This window comes from Heterocephalus glaber, unplaced genomic scaffold, assembly GCF_053883595.1.
Source record: "Heterocephalus glaber isolate CG9 unplaced genomic scaffold, H.glaber_assembly_v1.0 deba00001744, whole genome shotgun sequence".
In the NCBI taxonomy this organism is placed as follows: Eukaryota; Metazoa; Chordata; class Mammalia; order Rodentia; family Bathyergidae; genus Heterocephalus; species Heterocephalus glaber.
Window position 1 is genome coordinate 4,835,538 of NW_028258450.1, and position 24,051 is coordinate 4,859,588.

The 24,051-nt window shown below is 52.8% G+C and overlaps 2 protein-coding genes and 1 long non-coding RNA gene across 3 annotated transcripts in view; 2 read left to right on the top strand and 1 right to left on the bottom strand.

The window, feature by feature from the left end:
* Positions 1 to 17,191, top strand: part of Grin2d (glutamate ionotropic receptor NMDA type subunit 2D) — a 31,907-nt gene extending 14,716 nt beyond the window's left edge. Inside the window, exons 9-12 of the mRNA XM_087200558.1 lie at positions 323 to 483; positions 14,164 to 14,351; positions 14,529 to 14,761; positions 14,903 to 17,191. Coding sequence (XP_087056684.1) covers positions 323 to 483; positions 14,164 to 14,351; positions 14,529 to 14,761; positions 14,903 to 16,219 — 1,899 coding nt within the window. The 3' untranslated portion in view covers positions 16,220 to 17,191. The remainder of the gene's footprint in view (positions 1 to 322; positions 484 to 14,163; positions 14,352 to 14,528; positions 14,762 to 14,902) is intronic.
* Positions 478 to 15,684, bottom strand: LOC147821366 (uncharacterized). Its single transcript, XR_015447132.1, has 4 exons — positions 15,527 to 15,684; positions 10,871 to 14,568; positions 3,075 to 10,485; positions 478 to 2,614 (listed from the first exon to the last, which is right to left on the bottom strand). It is a non-coding gene; the product is annotated as an uncharacterized LOC147821366 (long non-coding RNA).
* An 845-nt stretch (positions 17,192 to 18,036) lies between the features above and the next one.
* Positions 18,037 to 23,950, top strand: Grwd1 (glutamate rich WD repeat containing 1). The gene is made up of 8 exons (XM_004867010.3): positions 18,037 to 18,158; positions 18,232 to 18,432; positions 18,630 to 18,747; positions 18,932 to 19,094; positions 21,427 to 21,640; positions 21,752 to 21,894; positions 22,105 to 22,302; positions 23,119 to 23,950. Exons 2-8 carry the CDS (start codon positions 18,246 to 18,248, stop codon positions 23,434 to 23,436), a joined length of 1,341 nt encoding a protein of 446 aa, XP_004867067.2. The 5' UTR covers positions 18,037 to 18,158; positions 18,232 to 18,245; the 3' UTR covers positions 23,437 to 23,950.
* Positions 23,951 to 24,051: the final 101 nt, after the last annotated feature.

Below are 24,051 nucleotides of genomic sequence, written 5' to 3' on the forward strand. Positions count from 1 at the left end.
GGCTACAGCTGTTGCTAAAATAGTCAACTATTTCTGAATAGATTGGTAAACAGCTGCCCTCCTCACCTGCTTCAATCCAGCAAGCTGAGGGCTAACGCCTGGCACAGCAGAGCTCCTAGCTTCCCCTGTGATAACCTGTCCGCAGCCGTGCATGCTGGGTAGGAGTAGAAACGTGTTCCCTACCGCAGCAGTAGCAATCGAATCTGGGAAACACCCGTGAGCCCGGGGTGTCTGCCAGATGTCAGGTACCCCCCAGAACGGGGCGTCGTGGTTGGGGATCTTCCTGGGGGAGACACCTTAATAACTCTGCCTTCTGCCCCAGTTCCAGCGGCCCCAGGAGCAATACCCACCCCTGAAGTTTGGGACGGTGCCCAACGGGTCCACGGAGAAGAACATCCGCAGCAACTACCCCGACATGCACAGCTACATGGTGCGCTACCACCAGCCCCGTGTGGAGGAGGCCCTCACACAGCTCAAGGCAGGGTCAGCACAGACTCGGGCCGGGCGCAGGGGGAGAGGGGGGAGAGGGGGAGCCCCGGGGTCCGAGGCGCTGAGGTCACAGCAGTCAGCCCAGGGCGGAGGTCACGGAGGGCTCTGGCGGGGCTGCCTTCCACGAGTAGGGGCCTGTGATGTTTCCAGGGCCCGGTAGCTACAGACTTGGGACCACACTGCTGGGGCTCAGCTCCTGGCTCTGCCCCTTTCATGGCTTTGGGACCTTGGGGAAGTGAGAGGGACCCAACTTCCGTGAACCTCTGCCTCCTTCTTTCTTTTTTTTTTTTTGGTACCGGTGACCGAACTCGGGACCTTGTGCTTGCAAGGCAGGCGCCGTAGCCACTGAGCTAAATCCCCGGCCCTCCTTCTTTCTAATATGGAAGTAACGCCCTTTGCGGTATCAGGTTGTTGTAAGAATTAAATTAGTTAAACCACACACAAAAAAACAATACTGAGGGGCCAGGGATTTAGCTCAGCGGCACTGCGGTTGGATTATATATTTTATTACATTGGTTTCCTAAATCTTAGTTAAATTCAGTCCCTACAGTACAGTGCAAGATTACGACAAGCCGGGTGTGTTGGTGCACACCTATCATTCTAGTACTTGGAACACTGAGGCAAGAGGATTGCCCAGAGTTTGAGGCCAGCCTGAACTACATAGTTCAAGGGCAGTTAAACTAACAGCGAGACCCTGTCTCCAAAAGAAAAAAAAAATTACAACAAAGCTGAATGCAATAAGTTTCTCCCTGTGCCTCCTTTACTTATTCTTTCAGTGTGCAGGTATTTTTATATACCCCCCACCACAGGCCAGGCGGTGGACAAATAGACCACAGTTCCTGCCTGCTGGGGGCTTAGTGTTTAGAGGTGGGAAGTGAGCAATAATCTTGCCAATGGAAAAATCAGCAAGAGCATTTCCAAAAGTAAAGATGAGGTAGATGGGCTGGGGTTTTAGCTCAGTGGTTCCACTGCTTGCCTCAGAAACAGAAGGTCCCAAGTTTGATCCCCAGTACTGAAAAAAAAAAAAAAAAGATGAGATAGAACTTGGTGGGGTGGGTTTTTTGTTTTTTTGGGTTTTTTTGGTACCGGGGATCGAACTCGGGTCCTTGTGCTTGCGAGGCAGGCGGCAGAACCACTGAGCTAAATCCCCGGCCCTTGTTTTGTTTTTTGATACCAGGGATTGAACTCAGGACCCTGCGCTTGTGAGGCAGGCACAGTGCCACTGAGCTAAATACTTGAGCTAAATCCCTGGCCCTAGGAGCGGGGTATTTTTGCCAGGGTGTTGAGGGCGGGCTTCTCAGAGTAGGTGCTGATGTGCAGATCTCTGCAGGAGGTGAGGGAGCTCACTAGGTGGACTCCCAGGCATTGGGTAGAGGGTGTGCAAAGGGCCTGGGGTGGGTGTGGTCTTGGTCTACTGGGCCGGTGGCAGGAAGGCGGTGTAGAGGCCATTTTGTCATCTCAACCTCCCCCAAGGCCCACTCCCTGTCACCCCTCAAGTAGCAGTCCTGTCTAGGTCTCTGTCACCCCATCTTGGTTTTAATTGTTGGGCTGTAAGAAAAGGAACCCAGTCAACCTGTTTTAAGGAAAATGGGTGGGTCAGCACAAGGGTACAGGTGAGTCTCAGAACCAACTGCAGAAGGCATAAATAGGCTTTATGGAAATGTGAAGGTCATCCATGCAGTTTTAAAGAGCATCAACTCTGTGCCAGGTACATTTCCTGTACTGGATGATAATAATCAGCAACAAAATACACACATTTCTTAGATTGGTTAAAAGAGCTTAAACAGACAGAGGATTATCTCTTACAATAAGCCCAGAGCTGACACGATCACTCAGAAATACCACTAACAACCCAAACTCTCTATCAAGCTTGCAACCATAGAACTTCATGCTCAATTTGGCTGCTTCATGGTCACAAGAAGGCTGCTGCCCTCCATGGAGCACATCCTAGTGCCAGGCAGGGAGAAGGATGAAAGAATTGAGTGTTTTCTGCTGGTAGGACTCTGCCTTTTATTCGGAAAAATAAGCTATTTACAGGGACTTCTGGCTGTTTCACAAAACCTCTCAGAGGGCCACTCTTCACTGCAAAGGGAGCTGGGAAGTCCATCACGTCAGACTTCAGCCTCTGTTGTAGAAGAGGGTGAATGAGGAGAGGTAAATGGTGATGTGCTAGCCAAGCCACCTGTCAGTCCTGCCCCCAGAGAGTTTGTATTTTTGCCACTTTGCAAGTTCTCTCTTGCCAGCTTTTCTTTCTCCATTTCTCTATGTTCCCTCTTGAGTTCTGGGGACCACATGGTTTTTGTGTGTCCTCCGCGTGTGGGCCTGCGAGCCTCTTGTTTCTGACACCGAGAACTTTGGCACTTTCTTATCGGGCACCTGCAGCAACTGCTGTGCTCTCTGCCCCACCCCTGCCCTCCTTGGGTTTACCTCTGTCTCCCTTACCCTCTGCACAGAAGCACAATTACCACAATGTCGTTACAGGCTGGGTCACAGACTTTTGTTAAATGAGCCTCTGGACAGGTGCATTGTGAACCTTCGCAGGGTCTGGTGCAGAAGGACAGTGGACCCGGTGTGGCAGCACATACCTGTCATTGCAGTGCTCGGGAGGCTGAGGCAGGAGGATCCCAAGTTCAAGCTCAGCCTGGGCAACTTAGCAACTTATGGAAAGCCTGTTTCAAAATAAAAGTTAAAAATTAAAAAGGGCTGGGGATGTGGCTCAGTGCAAAGGTCCTGGTTCGATCCCCAGTACTGAACAGTAGAGGCTCACAGGCTCACGGACCATATGCATTTAAACTTCATAAATCAAACTAACAAACCATTCAATATATTGAGCCCCCTGCCTTGCCAAATATACTGTACCTTCCTTCCTTTCTCCTTCTCTCTCTCTTCTTTCTTTCTTGGATATGTGGGGGACAGGGTATTATATGTGGGGGACAGGGCCTTCCTACTGAGCTACATCCTGTGCCCTTCTTTATTTTGAGCTAGGATCTTGCTAAATCTAAATCACCCAGGGTAGGCTCAAACTTGAGATTCTTCTGCCTCAGCCTCCCAAGGTGCTGGGATTACAGATATGACCACAGTGCCCTGCTCAAATATACCTTCTTAGCAACCTGAAAGGCTACTATATTCAAGTTAAGAAGCCCTGGGACTCTTCCTCCTGGTATTTCCCCGGAAGCCGATCCTTTGCCTTTTCTAGCTTCCTGGGACTCGCACATTCTTTGGCTCGTGGCCCGAAGTCATTCTGACTTCTCTCTCCAGCAACACACCTCTGACGACTCTCTTGCCCTCTCTTCTGCAATTGTCTTGGGCCCACCCCGATCACCCACCATAATCATATCTCACAACCCTTTGCTTCGTCCTATCTGCCAAGTCGGCTGCCATGAAAGGTAACATATTCACAGGCTCTGCTATTAGGATATGGCTGTCTGGGGCAGGGGGCTCACAGGTTCCCAGACATAATCTCAAAGAAAAAAGTGGATTCTGGGGGGGACCCCTCTTTGGACCCAGGGACTCCTCTCTCTTTGGGGGAAGTCCTCAAAAATACTGGACCTCAAGCAGGGCTTGGTGGGGCACACCTGTAATCCCAGCACTTGGAAGGCTGAGGCAGGAAGAGAGCTGCAAGTTCTAGATCAGCCTCAACTACACTGCAAGACCCTGTCTCAAAAAAACAAAAGTGGGAGGGACGCCCATGGCCTAAGGTGTCCGATTCAGTACAGAATTGCACTTTTCTTTACATTATGCATTCAGCCACCCATTCTTTCTTTGACAAATATGTATTGGGTGTCTGCGATGCAGTAGGCTCTCTGCCAGATGCCTAAATCCCAGTGTACTTGAAGCTTCCTTTGGAGTGGTGGAATGGCAGAAACAGGCAGATGTTTTTAAATTTATGCCCTGTAAAGTATCCTGGTTCTTAAGCATCTGGCCACAGGGATGTTCTCTCTGGCCACCTTCCTGCTTCCTTTCTCCTGGGAGACCGGTTTTCTCCCTCTGCCCTTACAACCCTGGTGTTCTGGTGCCTTCCACAGCCTGAGAGTTCCTAACAGTATCCTGGGGACACCAAACAGCAGTGAATTCCAAGGCAGAGGCTGCTGGGTTCTGGGAGGGGCTACACCCTTATTTGCAGTGGGTTCTGGGGTAGGCAGTTCAGCTCCTGAGCCTCCATTTTTGCCTGCAGAGTGGGGTTGGTTAGCAATCTCTGTTTATCAAGTGGCTCCACTAGGGAGAATCTGATTGGTCCAGCAACACTCAGGTGTCCACAGCAGGACCAATCAGTGGGGGCCAGGATGGGACCTGGTCACAGGGTTGGTGGGACTGCTGCTCCCATAGAGCACAGGTTCTCAGGGGTGTGTGGGCTCCTTTTGGCAAGAGAAGCCTCTGGTTCTTCCCAGTGCAGTGGCACACATCTGTAATCTCAGCACTCTGGGAGGTTGAGGCAGGAGGACCACACATTCGAGTGGAATGCAACTTAACAAGACCTAGTCTCAAAATAAAAAAACTTTTTAAAAAGGACTAAGGATATAGCTCAGTGGGAAGGCCCTGGGTTTAATCCCTAGTCCCACTCCTCCCCAAAACTGATAAGATGTCTTATATTTGGGGGGAAGGTCTGATACGTATTTTATGCTCACAGTGCACTTCGACTTGGATTTGCCGTCACTAGCAACATCTGGCTAGTGGCTGTCACACTGGACAGAGTCCATGTAGAACTCTCTTTTTATCTTTTTTATTTTCCTTCCCCTTCTGGAACGCTCCCCCCGTTTTCCCTTCCTTCACTTTCTCTTACCTATACTTCTTCCTGTTCCTTCCTTTCCCCACAGCAAATGTCGTTCAGGGGTTCCTTGTGCCTTGGGACCTGGATGACAATGGCTCCAGCCCTCTCCTGAGAATTCCATACATTCTCGGGTTTCTCAGGTTCACCCTGGCTTCAAATTCCTCTTTACTATTTTAATTCACTTTCTGGACCATCTCACTGGCCCAAGTGTGTCTTTCCAGTGAGAGCCTGTGGTATTAGCCAGAATGGGAACCCAGAAAAAAACCCACCCTGAGCAGGGCTTGGTGGTGCATGCCTGTAATCCCAGCATTGAGGAAGCTAAGGCAGGAGGATCTCGGTGAGTTTGAGGCCAGCCTAGGCTACATAGTGAATTCAAGGTCAGCCTGAACCATGAAGCGAGACCCTGTCTCAAAAAACAATACATAAAAATAAAAGTGAAATGAATTTTTATAAGATAGCTTACTTAACCCATATGTCCAAAATAGTCCTTGGACACATCATGGTAATCAGTACAAACATGGCTGTGGCCCTTCGCCTGATTCTCCCACTCGCAGTCTGCATTCTCGGGTGGCACCTCTCTGTCCAGAGCCACCACAGCCTGGGCCTGCACTGCCCAGAGCAAAGCTTTGCGGTGAGCATCCCGCATCCCGATGCCCAAGACTCCACCGCCCCCCCAGGGTCCCCTCAGCCCGAAGCTGGCCCCCTGCATGCCCTCCCTTGGGCAACAGACACTGCGCTTCTACCTTCCGCCCTCCTGTCCCTCCTGCAGTCTTTGTGCTCAGACAGCAGAATTCAGAGCCTGGGGGGCCAACTTTCCCGACTGACCTGAGTTTTAGGAACCAAAAGTGTGACCAGCCAGGCAGACGGGCAGTGTCTGTACCTCCTTGGACTTCAGGAGCCAAGAAATTTTCCCCAACACAGATAACAGCCACATCCCCAGCCTTTATGGAGTGAAATATACCTTGAGGCCTCATCCTGTGTCTTTTTATAAATGTTTTCATCTTTAATTTTTGTTTGTTTGAGACAGGGTGTCACTAGGTCAGTAGATTGCCTAGGGTGGGCTTGAACTTCCAATCCTCCTGCCTCAGCCTCCCAGAGTGCTGGGATTACTGGCATCCGCCACCACACCCTGCTAGCTTTTATCTTTTTTTAATTGAGATATATCTACAGTGAGGAATGGAGACGGGTGAATAGTGTTTAGCTCCTTGGCTGTTTATGCAAGCGTATGGGACCAGGCCCACATAGAGTATGGGAAAATATCCTGCTACCGGAAAGCTCTCCTCAGCCTTCCGGGGATCGGATCGGAAGACCTCCTGTGAATGACTTTTCCTTAGTTGGGACATCATCTGCACAGGGTCAGCAAGGCATATCTCTTTGTGTCTAGTGTATTTTGCTCCGCATTATTACCAGATTGGCAGCTCGTGGCTGTGTGATCTACTACTGGGTACGTTACAGGGTTAGAACCCAAATCTGCCGTCCTTGTGTAGTCTCTCGTCTGGCAATCGTGAGCCCTCGGCCCTGCACATTCATACTCAGCTGAGTCTTGGGGACACGCACCTTTGTTTCTCCTGGGTGCATCCCAGGGTGGGCTGGCCCTGGGGATGCGTGATGCCGTAACAGAGTCTGCCAGGGCTTTGCCAGCCACTTGTGCCAATTTACACTCTCATCAGCAGCGCAAGAGTTCTGCTTGTTCTGCATCACTTGGTGTCATTCCCATTGTCCTTTTAATTTACATAGTGTTTATTATGTATCAAGCTCTGTTCTAACTCACTGAAGTTCCTGATTTGCCTCATTTGTTTGGGAGGGCCCAGGTGACAGGTTTGGGGTTTTTCTGGTCTTACAGCCCTGGAGGCTGAAGTCCTCTGGCTGTGGAGGGCAGGGGGAGGAGGCTCTGTCCAGCTTCTCTCTCACTGTCTCCGAGGGGGCGGTCTCTTTCCCGTGTCTCTTCAGGTCCTCAGTCTTCGACGTGTGTCCAGGTTTTTTGTTTGTTTTAGTTTAGTTTAGTTTTGAGGTACTGGGGGGTTGAACCCAAGGCCTTCACACTGAGCTACATCCCCAGACCTTGGTTTTTGTTTTGTTTTGTTTTTAGAGACAGGGTCTCCCTAAGTCACTAAATTGCCCTGTTTACACTCAAACTTAGATTCCTCCTGCCTCAGCCTTCTAGAGTGCTGGGATTACAGGCATGCACCACCACACCAGGCTTATTGTGTCCCCTTCTTATAAGGACACTGGTCAAATTGGACTTTTAGGGTCCACTCTGTGACCTCACATTAACCTGATTATCTTCTTAGGGGCTCTTTCTACAAACAAGGTCACATCCTGAGGAACTGGCAGCCAAGATTTCGATTAGTGAATTTTGGGAGGGGACCCAACTCGACCCATTTCATAACAGTCTTAGGTGAATAGTCTTAGAAACTGAGGCGCAGCAAGAGCCCCACAGCTGCTAAGCTGCGGGGCTGGGACTTGAACCTGGGGCCCAGGCGCTCAACCGCTGGAACTGGCTGCCTCAGGCGCACAGTGAGAACCCAGAGCCGCTCCCAGAAGCCTCTCGGACTCACAAAGGACACCCTGTGTGTCTCATTGTCACTTCTTGCTCTGATTTCCGGCTTTTGCTGAATTCTTTTTTCCCCAGTAACCCTTTTTGCATTTTTTTCTAGCTTTTAGCTCTATTTTTATCAGTTATCCATCCAGAGAAATAAAAGATTTTTAAAACATGAAAAGCAGCAGTCCCCTATCAGCCTATTCTCCCTTCTCCCACCTTGGAAAAATCTGCTTCCCTCTCTTTACTGGATCATTTTGCCTCTTACCTCCTTCACCCTAAATATCACATTTGCATGGCAGCTCCTTGATTTGTTTCCCCCAGTACTGGGGATTGAACCCAGGGCCTCTGCACTAAGCTACATCCCCAGCCCCTTTTTTATTTTGAGACATGGTTTCACTAAATTGCCCAGACTGGGCATGAATTTGAGATCTTCCTGCTTCAGCCTCCCAGAGTGCTGGACTACAGGCGTGTGCCACCTTGCCCGGCTACAATTTTTCAATTTTAGGCATCTTCCATGTACTTCTCACTATGGGAGGCACACGCTCATGTTCTTATGCTTCAATCAGTCCAGCCTCCCACATTGTGATTCTGACTAGATGAATATTCATTGTTTATATATTATGACTGTAAATGCTCCCACAGCTGCCACAAGTAGTAAATCACGATTACTTTCCTCTCCTACACAATTCTTTGTTTTTGTTGTAATTAATAATTGTCTTTTTTTCCTTCAGTCATTTAGTGGATGAGTTTTCTTTGTGCTTAATTAATTCAAACCCAAATTCTGTTAACTATGTGCATCTCTTCTTATGTTTAGAAGCATCAAATGCTGTATTAGTTTCATGTCACTAAAGAGGTTTCTGTCTTGGTCTTCAGGCCAGCTACAGGCTGGTGCATAGCTGCTGTCTCAGGTCACCCATCACCTCCCTCCTGATTTGGATTCTGTGGTATCCCAATTTTTTTTCTACATCTATTTTTTCTTTTTCTCTTTTTGAGATAGGGTCTTGCTATGTAGTGCAGATTGCCTTTGAACTCAATACATAGCCCAGGTCGGCCTTGTACTCAAGGTGATCCTCCTGCCAAGCAGGCATGGAGCCACTGAGCTGCATCCCCAGCCCTGATCCTCCTGTCTCAGCCTCCCAAGTGGTGGGATTAAAGGCATGTGCCACCACACCTGGCTTTTTAAATTTTTCATTAGTGTACAAATTCCTAATCTTGCTGGGTTTTGCTCCCTTGTTCTTTTGAGCTTGTAGATAAAAGGTACATAGGAAGTTTATTTCTGGAGACATTGCAGATCTAGTCTTTATCTGTGTTCATACCTGAGGGACAGTTCAGCTGGGTATAGAATTCCAGAGCAGACAGCATTTTAGGAGTGTGGAGTCATCATACTATTGTGTTCTAATATCCAGTGTCACTGTAGAAGAAGCTATGGTTATTCTGATTCCTAACCTTTGTATATGGCCTGTTTTTCTTCACCTTCTTCTCAAGTGTGCTGATATTTATTAGCAATATACCTTGATCTATTTTTCTTGCAGGGCCTGTCAGTCCTACCTGTGTCATACCATTTGTTCTGAGAAAATTTCTCTGATTGTCTTGACTTCTTTGCCAAACAGCTTCTCCCCTCTTTCTTTTCTTTTATTTCTGGAACTCATGTTAATTTGATGTTGAATTTCCTGGATGGTCCATTTCTTTTATTCTATCTTTCTGCTTTACTTCCTGGTTTTCATTTTTTCTTCTACCCCTTAATTAAGCTTCTCACTTCTGCTTACCTATGTATTTATATATCTATAAATATATTTATAGTACTGAAGATACAACCCAGGATGTCACATATGTAAGCAGCACCTCTACCACCGAGCCACACCCCTGGCCAAGTATATTTTTAATTTCTAAGAACCTTTTCTTTGGTCTCTCAATTCTTATGGTATTTTTATAAATTTCACAGTATACAATCTTATTCATGGTTCAGATTGCAGTATCTTATTTCTCTGATGACATTAGTGAATATTTTTAAGTACAAAAATGAGGTTCTATTTAGAATGAGAGGAGAAAATATTTTTAAAAAATATTTTCCACTCTGTGCATACTGTGTTTCTACTCAGTCTCCCTTCCCCTGCCACTTTATTCTTTTTGGGTCCACATCTCTCTCTCTTGCCAGAGGCTTTATCTGACATCCAGTGGCCCTGGGCAGTCTGCTCCAGTGGGGCTTAGGTTTGAAGCTACAAGTGGTGAGCCTCGGAGGGCATGAGGGCATTGTGAATTATGAACTTTACCACAGGGTAACTGGGACCATATTTATCAGGTAATTCCCAGTGTCAGTATTTTTGTGTCTCTTTTCTTGGGATATACATGAGATGTGATCAAAATATACAGTGAATGTTTACATTTAAAAAAATCATTAAAGCAAGGACCTGAGTTCGATCCCTGGTACCATAAATAAATAAATAAATAAATAAATAAATAAATAATCATTAAAGACACATTACTGTTACCTCCCCTCAAACTACCCCCTCCTCAAACACACTCACCCCATCATCCTTCTGGCTGCTTTCTGAAGCAGTTTGGGAAGTCCTTTACTGAGTGTTTTTATGAGGTATGATCAAAAAATAGTGAATGCTGGGCCAGGGATTTAGCTCAGTGGCACTGCACCTGCCTCACAAGTACAAGGTCTTGAGTTTGATCCCCAGTACTGCAAAAAAAAAAAAAAAAAAAAAAGTGAATGCTGTTGCTAAGGACCACCCAACAGAAAGGCAAGCTGGTTAAAACACCACAGTGTATCCGCGCCACCTGATTCACCAGTTCTGGCACCATACGACTTCTGGCTCTTCCCCAAAGTCAAAATGACCATGAAAGGTCAACATTTTTAATTGATTCAGGACATCAAGGCAGCCATGACAGTGCAACTGAAAAAGAAGGCTTTCAGGACTGCTTCAGAAAGTGGCAAGAACAATGGGAAAATGGGAAAAAGGGAGGGGGGTGTTTGAAGGGAGATTAATGGCAATGTGTTTTTACTGTAACACATTTAAAAAAAAAAAACAAAAAAACTAAACATTCACTGTAGTTTTTGATCATACCTTGTATATACTGGAGAAAACAATTGATGAGCCCTGGTCTCTCTAACAAGATGACCCCTAATGATGCGAAGGTGAACACGAGCTCACTCACTCATCCATCCATCCAATAAATGCTCAAGGTTTCCTTGCACCAGGCATTGTGTTGAGCACTGGGGCACTGTAGTGAACAGGTTAGGGTTTCTTGGGGAGCAGACTCGGTGTGTCCAGAGCAGCACTGCCTTGGCGAGGCAGGACCTCCAGGTCATGACTGTTTCTGCAAAAATGAAAAGGCCTAGACTGGCTGGACGTGGTGGTGTACACCTGTAGTCCCAGTACTTGGGAGGCTGAGGCAGGAGGATTGTCGCAAATTCAAGGCTGGGCTGGGCTACACAGTGATTACCATGCCAGCCTGGACTGCACAGTGAGACCCTGTCTCAAACCACCCTCCCAAAAAAAAAGCAAAAAGAAAAGGCCTAGACTTGTGCAGCCCAACATCGCAGCCACCAGATTCTGGTCACCAGTGTTACTAAGGAACCAGATTTTAATTAAAATTGAGATACTAATAGGCAGATGTGGCTAGTGATCCCCACAGGGAACAGTGTGAGAGAATTCCATCCTGCGGTGAGGTACAAGGGACCTGACAGCTCCGGGGCTTTGGCTGGTACACGTGCCAACTGGCTCACCCTACCGCAGGGGCTGGGGCAGCAGCAGCCTCCCAAGAGGGGAAGGACAGGCAGCTGGGGGGGAGACAGGAAGTGGGGCTTCCCCACCGGCCAGCTCTGCCCGCCCACCACCCAGCACTGTTCAGTTGTGTTGCACTCTGGAGAGGAAAAAGGGAGTGCCTTTCCCTAAAGCTTAAAGCTTTTAGTTTCTTCCAGAAGAATTAAAACACGCATGCGCACACCTTCCTACACGCCAACCAGAAGTGCCTGCTGTTTTCCCTTGCTTTTTCTGTGGAGGACATGTCCTGGATCTTTCCCATATACCAAGGCCTTACCTCTGATGCCTGGCCCAGCCAACACTGCCTCTAACCAGTCTGAACTCATCATCTGGCCGTTTTCTGTTTTTTGAGTGTTTTGGTTTTTAAATACAGGGTCTTGTTATATAGTTCAGACTGGCCTTGAACTCACTACATAGCCCGGGTTGCCCTTGAACTTGTTGTGATCCTCCTGCCCCAGCCTCCCGAGCATGGGGGACTATAGGTGTGTGGCACCACACCTGGCCTTTTTTTTTGTGCCAAGGATCGAACTCAGAACCTTGGGCTTGCGAGGCAGGTGGCAGCACCACTGAGCTAAATCCCCACCCCTATTTTTAATTTTTTTGTTTGAGACAGGGTGTCACTATGTTGCCCAGGCAGACCTCAAATTCCCAGGCCAAAGTGCTCTCCTGCCTCAGCCTCCTGAGTAGCTGGGACTATAGGTACAGGCCACTACATGGAGCTCACTCAGCTACTCCTCACTAGGTATTGCATATGTGTCAGTCACTGTCAGAGACCACACAGACAGAGCTGTGAACCAGGCAGGGGAGTTCTCTGTCCTCATGGAATTCAAATCCAGTGGAGGGAGATGGACAGTAAACTGGATAATAACATTTTGTGGTGCGTTATGGAGCACAAATGCTTACACATGAAATCAAGCAGGGTGTGTGAGTTTGGGAGGCCTGAGGAGGCCACAAGTTGCAGTATCATATAAGGGGGTTGAGAAGGTGTCTGAGCAGCCAGTGCAAAGGCCCGGGGGCAGGAGTGGAGAGGTGCAAGTGCAGTGGGAAGCCTGGAGCAGAGGGATGGGTGTTTGGAAGATGAGGGCAGAGGGGCAGGGAGGGCTGTTTTGAAGCTCTAGGTGACTCAAGTCACTCTGAGAAAAGTGGAGAGCCGGGGAGGGGGGTGAGCTAGGGAGAGTCTGGCACCAGCCCCAGTACTGAGTCTCTGGCGGACAAAGTGGGCAGGGAATTTAAATTCCCCCCAAACCTACGTCCAGAAGCTGCAGGAAATGGCTGCGTTTTCATAGCGATTTATGAACCAGGAGGAGGAGAAGGCGTTGAGGTAGGGATGGGTGGAGGGAGGAACAAAGTGAGCATTAAGTGTGCTCTGGGCTGGGGGTGTGGAGCACGGTGCCTGGCAGTGATGCCTGGGCTTTAGTCCCCAGCACTGTGTGATCCGCCTTCCTGAATGCTGTCAACAGTTCCCACGCTGAAGGCTAGTAGCTTTCTCCAGCACCCTTGAAGAACCTTCTTCCCTCTACTCCTAGTTCCTAGGCCCCTCCGTTCTCCTCTTCAGCCCAACTCTGGGAACTCCAAATTCTTCCCACTTAAATGGAAAGAGCAATTCACCTTTCGCCCCCATGGGCATTTTCCTAAACAAAGAGAAACCTGGAGAGAAATTAGTTTGCCTATGAGGTAGAAGTGCCCACAGGCAGTGGCGGTATTTTTTCTGGCCTGTATATCCTATTCCAGAAGTCAGGGGGATCTCTCTACCAATTTAACCTGGCTCTCCAGCCACAGCATGGTGAGCTGCTTCCCCACCCCCTCCATCAGCCCCAGCTCTGCGTCCTTCACCCACTCCCTCACACCGGTTAATTCCAGCCATTCGGTTTGGGGAAGCTGCACCCCACTCCGCCTCCCAGTCAGGGTGCATGGATAATTTCAGTCCCTTTCTTTCCTTTCCACACAAGCAGGTATTTATGTGTGAGCACCGGAATGTGTAGTCCGGGCTTCTGAGGAGGTTTGGGATGCAGAAGGATTTACATCAACAGACGAGTGTAGCTCAATGGAGGGGTGCTTGTCTAGTATTTGAGAAGCCCTGGGTTTAATCCCCACTACTGGAAAAACAAAACAAAACAAACAAACCCAGACAGGATATCAATGCAAAAGTCAAGGTTAAAACCAGGCATGGTGGTGCATACCTGTAATCCCAGCACTTTGGCAGCCTGGGCTCTCTCCAGGAGGCATGTCATCCCAGCACTGGTGAGGCTGAGGCAGAAGGATTCCAGAGAGTTTGAGGCCAGCCTGGGTTGCATAGTGAGTTCAAGGTCACCCTGAACTACTTACTGAGACCTTGTCTCAGAAAAAACAAACAAAAAACCATTGACAATGGCCATTTCTCCAGCCCAGCACCTCCTTTACATTAGGCACTATCTAACCTTCGCAAAACCCGGAATGGAGGTGTTGCAGTGATTCCCATTTTATAGACGATGAAATGGAGGCCCAGAAAGGCGCCAGCTAGGGTTTGGAGCAGTAGAGGCTGGCATGAGAGGCTCCACTAGGCCATTCGGTCATCGGCATGGGGCTGACCCTGCCTCTGATCCTCCTGTCCTCAGGAAGCTGGACGCCTTCATCTATGACGCTGCCGTGCTCAACTACATGGCACGCAAGGACGAGGGCTGCAAGCTGGTCACCATCGGCTCTGGCAAGGTCTTCGCCACCACTGGCTATGGCATCGCCCTCCACAAAGGCTCCCGCTGGAAGCGGCCCATCGACCTGGCACTGCTGCAGTTCCTGGGGGACGGTGGGGCTGCCCGCAGGGATTTCCACATGGAAGGGGAGGGAGAGGACAGGACCCATGGGCCCTGGGGACGGAGGGGATGAAGGCCTGGCGGCAGGGGCTGGGGGCTGGACTCCCACACCAGAGGGGACGTCCTCAGAGGGTGCTCACGGCAGGTGATCTCCAACCCCACTTCCCCAGATGAGATCGAGATGCTGGAGCGGCTGTGGCTCTCCGGGATCTGCCACAACGACAAGATCGAGGTGATGAGCAGCAAGCTGGACATCGACAACATGGCCGGGGTCTTCTACATGCTGCTGGTGGCCATGGGCCTCTCCCTATTGGTCTTCGCCTGGGAGCACCTGGTGTACTGGCGCCTGCGGCACTGCCTGGGGCCTACGCACCGCATGGACTTCCTGCTGGCCTTTTCCAGAGTAAGAGGGAGCGGGAGAGGGCGGCCACAGGAGGGGCAAATGCAGCCCGGTGGGGGGGGGACAGGACCGGCGTCAGACGGTCCGAGCTGGGAGGCTGGGACGGAAGCCCCGCCCTGACCTGCGGCCTGGCCCGGCCCGCAGGGCATGTACAGCTGCTGCAGCGCTGAGACCGCCCCGCCGCCTGCCAAGCCGCCGCCGCCACCGCAGCCTTTGCCCAGCCCTGCCTACCCCGCGGCGCGCCCCGCACCAGGCCCGGCGCCCTTCATGCCCCGCGAGCGCGCCGCCGTGGACCGCTGGCGCCGGGCCAAGGGCGCGGGGCCGCCGGGGGGCGCGAGCTTGGCCGACGGCTTCCACCGCTACTATGGCCCCATAGAGCCGCAGGGCCTGGGTCTGGGCGAGGCGAGGGGGGCGTCCCGGGGCGCGGCCGGGCGCCCGCTGTCCCCGCCGGCCGCGCAGGCCCCGCAGAAGCCCCCGCCCTCCTACTTCGCCATCGTCCGCGACAAGGAGCCGGCCGAGCCCGCTGCGGGCTCCTTCCCCGGCTTCCCGTCGCCGCCCGCGCCCCCAGCCGCCGCCGTCGTCGGGCCGCCGCTGTGCCGCCTGGCCTTCGAGGACGAGAGCCCGCCGGCGCGGTGGCCGCGCGCGGACCCCGAAAGCCAGCCGCTGCTAGGCCCGGGCGCGGGCGGCGCGGGGGGCGCAGGGGGCGCCGGGGGCGGGGCCCCGGCCGCTCCGCCCCCGTGCCGCGCCGCGCCGCCGCCCTGCCCGTACCTGGACCTCGAGCCATCGCCGTCGGACTCGGAGGACTCGGAGAGCCTGGGCGGCGCATCGCTGGGAGGCCTGGAGCCCTGGTGGTTCGCCGACTTCCCCTACCCGTACGCCGAGCGCCTCGGGCCGCCGCCCGGCCGCTACTGGTCAGTCGACAAGCTTGGGGGCTGGCGCGCCGGCAGCTGGGACTACCTGCCCCCGCGTGGCGGGCCCGCCGCCTGGCACTGCCGCCACTGCGCCAGCCTGGAGCTGCTCCCGCCGCCTCGCCACCTCAGCTGCTCGCACGACGGCCTGGATGGTGGCTGGTGGGCGCCGCCGCCCCCTCCCTGGGCCGCGGGGCCCCCGCCCCGGCACCGGGCGCGCTGCGGGTGCCCGCGGCCGCACCCGCACCGCCCCCGCGCCTCGCACCGCGCACCCGCCGCCGCGCCCCACCACCACCGACACCGACGCGCCGCCGGGGCCTGGGACCTCCCGCCGCCCGCGCCCACCTCGCGCTCGCTGGAGGACCTCAGCTCGTGTCCCCGCGCCGCGCCCGCACGCAGGCTCACCGGGCCCTCGCGCCACGCTCGCCGGTGCCCACATGCCGCGCACTGGGGACCGCCGCTGCCCACTGCGCCCCACCGGAGACACCGGGGCGGGGAGCTGGGCACGCGCAGGGGCTCGGCGCACTTCTCTAGCCTCGAGTCCGAGGTATGACGCGGCCCGGGAGGCCCCGCCGTCCCTTCGGTCAGCGCAGGCCACAGCCCGAGGGGGCGCACGCAGCAGACAGGACCCGCGTGGGTTGGAGAGGAACCACATGCAACTGGCCGGACCCCGCCTGGAGCAGCGTCCTGCGCCCCCTCGCGATGGGGAGATCACGAGCCAGAAGGGATCTGGTCGCCCAGATTTCACCTAGCCAGAGAGCGAGGGGGCGGGTGGGGGTCTTGGAGCCCACCCGACTTTTTTTTTAAACCCGACAAGGGCTTTTTAACGTCACCAGAGGGGGCGGCAGGTGGAGGGTCGCGCCCCGCCCCGCCCCCACGCTCGGGCAGTGGCCCCCACATCACTGTGCAGCTCCCCGGCTCCAGCCACACCTCCGGGGAAGCCCGTTTTTAACCTTTCATCCATCGGGACTCAAAACTGTGAGACGCGTTCGCCAAACTGTGACCCCAGACCTTGGCCCCGCCACACAGAAACCCCTGACCCCAGACTGTGACTTCCGACACCTAAAATGGTCATCCGACCCCAGACTGTGACCCGAATCCCAGACTGTGCCCCGTCCAGACTGTGACCCTGATGTCAAACCGTGACCCCCCCCCCTCCTTTTCCACCCTTGTTGGCTTTTCCCTACTTTAACCTAGCACCTGTCCCCAACTGAAGCCCCGCCTTCCCCTCTCCCACATTGATCCCAACCTCCCTCAGCCTAAACTTACCCCTTCCCCACCTCCCGTCCAGCCCTGGTGCCCCCAACCACATCCTCTCCAAATCCAACCCTACTTTGTCACCCTCCAGTGATGACCCAGCAGATCCCCAAAAGCCTCCTCTTCCCAGATCTCCAGCCGGACCTGGGGCTGGTTGCAGAGGGGAGGGTCTGGGAGCCCACACTTCACCACCGACCTTCCTTGCCCCTCTCCTGTTCCACATTGCAGTGTTTGGAATAAACCATGTTTTTATGCCTCCTCAGCCCAAGCCGGAGCTCTGTGTCTGTCTCTTATCCTCCCTCAGCTTCTCTGGAGGAAACAGAAACTGAGAAAATTATCACAGGGAAACAGAGACAGAGAGTGGGGGAGACAGAGAGAACAAGAGACTCTGAAAGGAGATGGGAGAAAGACCTGATGAGAGGGGTCAAGAGGAGACCGGGCAAAGAAGCCCTAAAGGAGTGGGAGAAATCTGGGATACAAAACATTTTAGGATCAAATCTAGGGCTCCATTTCCTGTGGCTACAGTCCACAAGGCCTGCTTGATTCATAATATTCTGTTCATGCAAGCGAGGACAGTATCTGACTCATCCCAGCCAATCCCCACGTCCTGAATGCCATTAATCTTACCAATGAGAATCTATTTCTAACTTTCATTACGTCAATTAGTCAAACCGCTGGTGCCAATAGGCAATAAAGACAGCTGCTGCGCTTGTGAGGGCTGCCTCCAGAGGGTGGACTTTCTGATTAAGTGCTCGATGACCAGAGCTGCAATGTGAACGCCTGGTTAGGCACTTGACTGCCCCTAGAGGGTAAATTCACTGACTAACACAGAATATCCACCCGGTCTACACTAAAGCTTTTTGAAGTGAACTAAAGGCATCGTAACAGGGAGAGAAGAAACCGGCTTTATGGGTCCCAAGGGAGCAGAAACCCAGTCACCTGCCAGTAAGCGCTCAAGTTTGCATACATGAATAATTAAGTGGAAAGATAGCCCTGGGAATCAAAAGAGGAAGATGGAGACGGGTTCGGTACATTAATGGGGGGGGGGGAGGACAGTCTTTCTGTAAAACTACAACTCCCAGGAGCCCTTGCCACTGCCACAAAGAAGGTCGCCCCAAGGTCACACGGAAGACAGATTTTCCGTGGCCGCAGGCATCTCTCGCTGGGCCAGAACTCGTAGTTCCCTGTCTCTTCCAGCACGGCCCTCTCTAATTGGTGGGCCGGAGGTTTCCAAGGTAACACCACAGTAGGGCGTGTCTTAGGTGGGAAACGTAACCCAGAAGTGACGCTCTTACCTCGCGCCAGCAGGAGAGGCTTCGAAGATGGCGGCCCGCAGGGGTCCGCAGAGCACGTGTTCTGCTGGGGAGCCCATGGAAACCGAATCCCGCGACACAGATTCCGAGGGCCCAGCCCAGGTCTACCTACCCGGCCGGGGGCCGCCACTGCGCGAAGGGGAGGAGCTGGTTATGGACGAGGAGGCCTATGTGCTCTACCACTGTGCGCAGACTGGTAGGCTTGAGAGCCGGGACTCCTGGATTCTTAGGAAGGAGACTGGTGCTAAGCTTTTAACTTAAAAGGTGCCCAGGAAAAGGAGGCTGAGGTCTTAGAGAGGTGATGTCACACTTCAGCAGCTGGTTTCTGAGGGAGGTGGAGATGGAGATCGCTCTGTGGCATCCTCAGTTCCCGGCCCCACCTTCTATCCCCAGGCGCCCCCTGTCTTAGCTTCGATATAGTCCGAGATCACCTGGGAGACAACAGGACAGACCTTCCTCTTACACTTTACCTGTGTGCGGGGACCCAAGCGGAGAGCGCCCAGAGCAACAGGTGAGACCCAAGGCATTCCCAGGACCAGAGGTCTGAGCCTCTAAAATCCACCCCCATTCTCAGGACCCAGGAATTAGGGCTTCCAGTTTCTGCCTCACCCCACCCAAAAATCTGGGTTTCCAGCCTCCCTCCTCGCTAAGCTTCTTGGCATCCACTGCCCAACTTACCCAACACTTTCCCCCAGACTGATGATGCTTCGGATGCACAATTTACACGGGACCAAGTCCCCACCCTCAGAGGGTAGTGATGAGGAGGAGGAGGAGGAAGATGAAGAGGATGAAGAAGAGCGGAAGCCTCAGCTGGAGCTGGCCATGGTCCCCCACTATGGTGGCATCAACCGGGTTCGGGTAAGCTATAATCCTAGTGGCCCTTCATTCTCTGGAGTTTGCTTCCCTACCCAACCCCATGCTCATAACTCTCCTAGCACTTCCTTGTGCCCTTCAGCTTTTGGCAAAGTACTTGGCACATAGTTTCGTCTATCAGGCATTTTGGTAATTACTGTTTTACACTATGGTGGCATTTTTTATGGTCTTTACTTTTTTTGCTAGATAAAATGGTGAGAATTATAACATTTACCAGATAGGACTGATGTGAGGCTAAAATGAACCATGTAGCGTCTTGGTTGTAATGTGAGACGTGCTTTTTTGCAAAATTATTACTCAGGAAGTATTTTAGGCTATAGAGGTTTTATTTTGGGTTTTTGCTTCAGAGGCAAAACATCTGATTAGGTAGACGTGCATATAAGATGACAGGATATACAAAGGTCACTTAGAGCAAGGTTTGATCCATAGCTAGTCCTGTGTTTCCATTAGAATGCTAGCAGCATGTCTCAGGTACTCTCTAAGCCCCAAGGATTTAGCTGCAGGCTAAGTGAATTAAATAAAGCAGTCTGGCTCTGTAGAGAAGATATATGCTAGTGGAGAGGGAATAAGAAGCAGCTAAGTAAATGTATAGTATATCAAAATGAGAGGGCTGGGGATTTAGCTCAGTGGTTCCCGCACCTGCCTCGCAAGTGTAAGGTACTGAGTTCAATCCCTGGTACCAAAAATGGGAAAAATTAAAATGAGACAGGTTAAGTTTCTTCTCTTTTTTTTTTTTTTTTTAATGAGGCAGGATCTCACCATGTAGTTCAGGTTGGGTTTAATTGTATTTTGTTACTGTTGTTTCCGGTACCGGGGATCAAACTCAGGACCTTGCACTTTCGAGGCAGGTCCAGCACCACTGAGCTAGATCCCCAGTCTCCCGGGTTAGCTTTGAATTTACTATGTAGCCCAGGCTGGTCTCGAACTCATGATGATCTTCCTGCCTCAGCTTCCCCAGTGCTGGGATTTCAGGCATGCACCACCACCCTGGTTTGAGAAGGTGCCCTTTGAACAGAGACCCACAGGAAGTGAAGGAGTGTGCCAAGAATATCTGTGGGTACAAATTTGCAAGGAAGGAAAATACAGGTGCAGAGGCCTTGGGTTGAACTTGATATATTTGAATTTTGAGGGAAGGTGGGAAACTAGTGTGCCTGGAGCAAAATGAGAGGACGAAAGTGGTAAGATTTAGAGTGGGCACAGAAGAGACAGAGTATAAGGCCATGTAGGCCACTGAAGAGACTTGGACTTATTGGGGACAAATTGAGGCCTACTACAGGGTTTAGAGCACAGGAAAGACAGGATCTGGCATTTGATTTAAAGAGATCCTTCTTGCCTGGTGTGGTTGCACACACTTGTAATCCCAGCATTCAGGAGGCTGAGGCAGGAGGATCATGAGTTTGAGGCCAGCATGGGCTGTTGAGTCAGTTCAAGGCTAACCTGAATACATATCAAGACGCTGACTCCAAAGAAAATAAAATCCAAACAAAAAAGGTCACTCTTGTTGCTGTGTAGCGAATCAGCCGACTGTTATAATGATTCAGGGTGGCGTGAGTGACAGTACTAGAGGTAGCCAAGAGGGTTAGAGGTGTGTTTTGGGGTTGTTTTTTTGTGCTGCTGGCGATAGAAACCAGGCCATTGCAGTGCAGTGCATGTGCTAGGCAAGTACTTTGCCTTTGAGGAACATCCCCAGTCCCCTCCCCCTTTTTATTTTTTTGAAACATGGTCTCACTAAGTTGCTCAGGTTGGTGTCAAACTTGGGATCCTCCTGCTTCAGCCTCCCAAGTGGCTAGAATCACAGGCAAGCACTGCTGCACCCAGCTGGAAATGTGGGTTTTTTTAGAGTAGCCAGCATAGATTTTTGGGTGTGAGGAAGAAGCAGCTATCGGGAAGGATGTTTGGGGCTGAGGTAGAGAATACTCTGGGGAAGGAGGCTGCAGTGAGCGGTAGGAGAAAGGTTGGGCTGGCGGTACTGAAGGCCTTGCCTGGATAGGATCTCCCAGGGATCAAACGTAACAAAGCCAGCAGATCTGAGGGCTGAGCCCAAGACCCTTCCGCAACAGCTGCGAAGACCAGAAATCAACACACTCCCAAGGGCTAGCAGGACTTGTGGTCTCCCTTTGCAGGCATCTTGAAGCTTTGTCCTCCCACCCACACTGCCTGCCTCCCTCAGTGTGGGGAGTTGACCAGTTAGCAGCTGGTCTTACAGGTTGGGATTTCTGGCCCACAAAGATTTCTGGGAGCTTTGGCCCAGCCCTGGGTATCCAAGAACCTACCCAGAGTCCCCTCTCCCTCTGTCTTACGCACCCCTCTCCTGCAGGTGTCCTGGCTGGGCGAGGAGCCTGTTGTGGCTGTGTGGTCGGAGAAAGGCCAGGTGGAGGTGTTCACATTGCGGAGGCTCCTGCAGGTGGTGGACGACCCCCAGGCCCTGGCCATCTTCCTCCGGGATGAGCAGGCCCGAGTGAAGCCCATCTTCACCTTTGCTGGCCACATGGGTGAGGGCTTTGCCCTTGACTGGTCCCCTCGGGTGCCAGGTGAGTCCCTGGGCTCTGCCCATGGTTCGGGGAAGCGGGATAGAGCAGGACACCCCAGGTGAGAGTTGAGCTGTAGTCAGATCGGGTGGGGTCGCTTAACTCCTTTCCCAGGCCGCCTGCTGACCGGTGACTGCCAGAAGAACATCCATCTCTGGACGCCTACCGACGGTGGCTCATGGCATGTGGACCAGCGGCCATTTGTGGGCCACACACGCTCTGTGGAGGACCTGCAGTGGTCCCCAACTGAGGACACGGTGAGGGAGGACCGGGTTGATGGGACACGCCTAGGGACCTCGAATGCTGGGTCTCCAGTGGGGAGCCACTGAACTGGGGGCCTCATGGTGACTTGGTTTGCAGTCCTGGTGTAGGTCTGGGGGACCCTGGGGAAAGGGCAGCTTCCCACCAGTCCCTGGCCCTAGCGTGAGGTGGGGACATCCGAGCACTCAGACTCCGGCCTTGTCCAGGTATTCGCCTCTTGCTCAGCTGACGCCTCCATTCGCATATGGGACATCCGGGCGGCCCCTGGTAAGGCCTGCATGCTTACCACGGCCACCGCCCACCATGGGGACGTCAATGTCATCAGCTGGAGCCGCCAGGAGCCCTTCCTGCTCAGTGGTGGGGATGATGGGGTCCTCAAGGTCTGGGACCTGCGACAGTTCAAGGTATTTCCCAGCAGCCACTGAGATCTGCAGGCTTCTTTCTGCTTCTGTGATTTTACCCAACCAGAGCTGGGAAGGCCCTGGAACTAAAACCCAGCCCCTTCCTGAGGCTCAGGAAGCGGAGGCTATGAGAGCAGTGTTCGGTCCCTCGCTCCACCCTGTGAGTGGCTGATAAGCAGTGGAGAGGCTCAGGGCAGCAGAGACTGCAACTCCCATAGTCCTATGGGGCAGAGGTGCAGCTGACTGTACAGCCCATGGCTCAGGGGCTTCTGGGAAGTGTAGTTTGTGTTTGAGTGACTTTTATAGCATCAGCTAAGAATTGGAGACTAGTTCACTCACTGCAGAGGAGAAACTGGGACCCAGAAAGGGCGGGAACACCCAGTGGCACATGCCAGTAACCCCAGCACTGGGAGGCTTGAGAGAGGAAGATAGCAAGTTTGAATCCAGCCTGGGCAACATAGTGACTTAGTGAGACCCTGTCTCAAAATGATTTTCAAAGGGCTGGGATGTAGCTCAGTATGAAGGCCCTGGGCTCAATCCATAATATTAAGGGAGCAGGGGGAGAGCGGGCCGGTGAGCGCTGAGAGAGTCCCCCTCCTTTACTGGAGGGAACCCAGGGTCCTGGCGGGGCGGAGCTCCTGTGGCCTGGAGCTGCTGAGGGCTTTGCAGGTGGAACCCCAGCCCCCACCAGCTGTGCTCTGTCCTGGGTCCCTCCTGTGGGCTTGGGGCTCCTGGGCTGTAGGGGGAGGCCCTGGGTGAAGCCTGAGGCTGCCCCAGGTGGGGCGTTTGCAGTCCCTGCCACACCCTCTCCACCCACAGTCTGGCTCCCCTGCGGCCACCTTCAAGCAACACGTGGCGCCCGTGACCTCCGTCGAGTGGCACCCACAGGACAGCGGGGTCTTTGCAGCCTCGGGTGCAGACAACCAGATCACGCAGTGGGACCTGGCTGTGGAGCGGGACCCCGAGGCAGGCAAGCTGGAGGCCGACCCAGGGCTGGCAGAGCTGCCCCAGCAGCTGCTGTTTGTCCACCAGGGCGAGACAGACCTGAAGGAGCTGCACTGGCACCCGCAGTGCCCCGGCCTCCTGGTGAGCACCGCCCTGTCGGGCTTCACCATCTTCCGCACCATCAGCGTCTGAGGCGGACTTGTGCTGTGGAACTGGTGAGGTGCGTTCAGGCCGGTTGACTGGAGCCCCAGAAGGGGCTGAGTTCAGCTGTGAGCAGAAGCCGTGGATTCTGTGAGCCTTGTGTTCTCTCAGAGGACTTAGTCTGACCCATGGTCTATGAACCCACTTGTACCAAAGACCCTCACCTGGCAGAGGACTTCACTGGCCATTTTATCTGGTTTTTGTCAGCTTTGGTTCCTGGCTTGACCCTTCAACCTCTGCCTGGGATCCAGATTTGGCTGCTGCCTTCCCCAGGGACTCTTGGGGAGTCTGGACCACATTTCTCGCTCAGGGGGGTCCTCCCACCACCTAAGCTTGGCCATGATTTCCCAGTACCCGCGCCCCCCGACTGGGAATCAAACTCAGGACCTTTGCTTGCAAGGCAAGTGAGGTGCCACTGAGCTACATCCCTGGCCCTCCCAGTGCTTTCTTGGAGCAGAAAGCCAGGGCTCCTGACTGGCAATAAAGGACCAGAACAAGACCTAAAGTGTGTGTGTGGCTTGGTCCTTCCAGCCTATCCCTGTGCGGACACCAAGGGGGGCGACTGGAAGTCGCCTAGGGGTCCTTAGGCTGCCAGGCTTCAGTAGG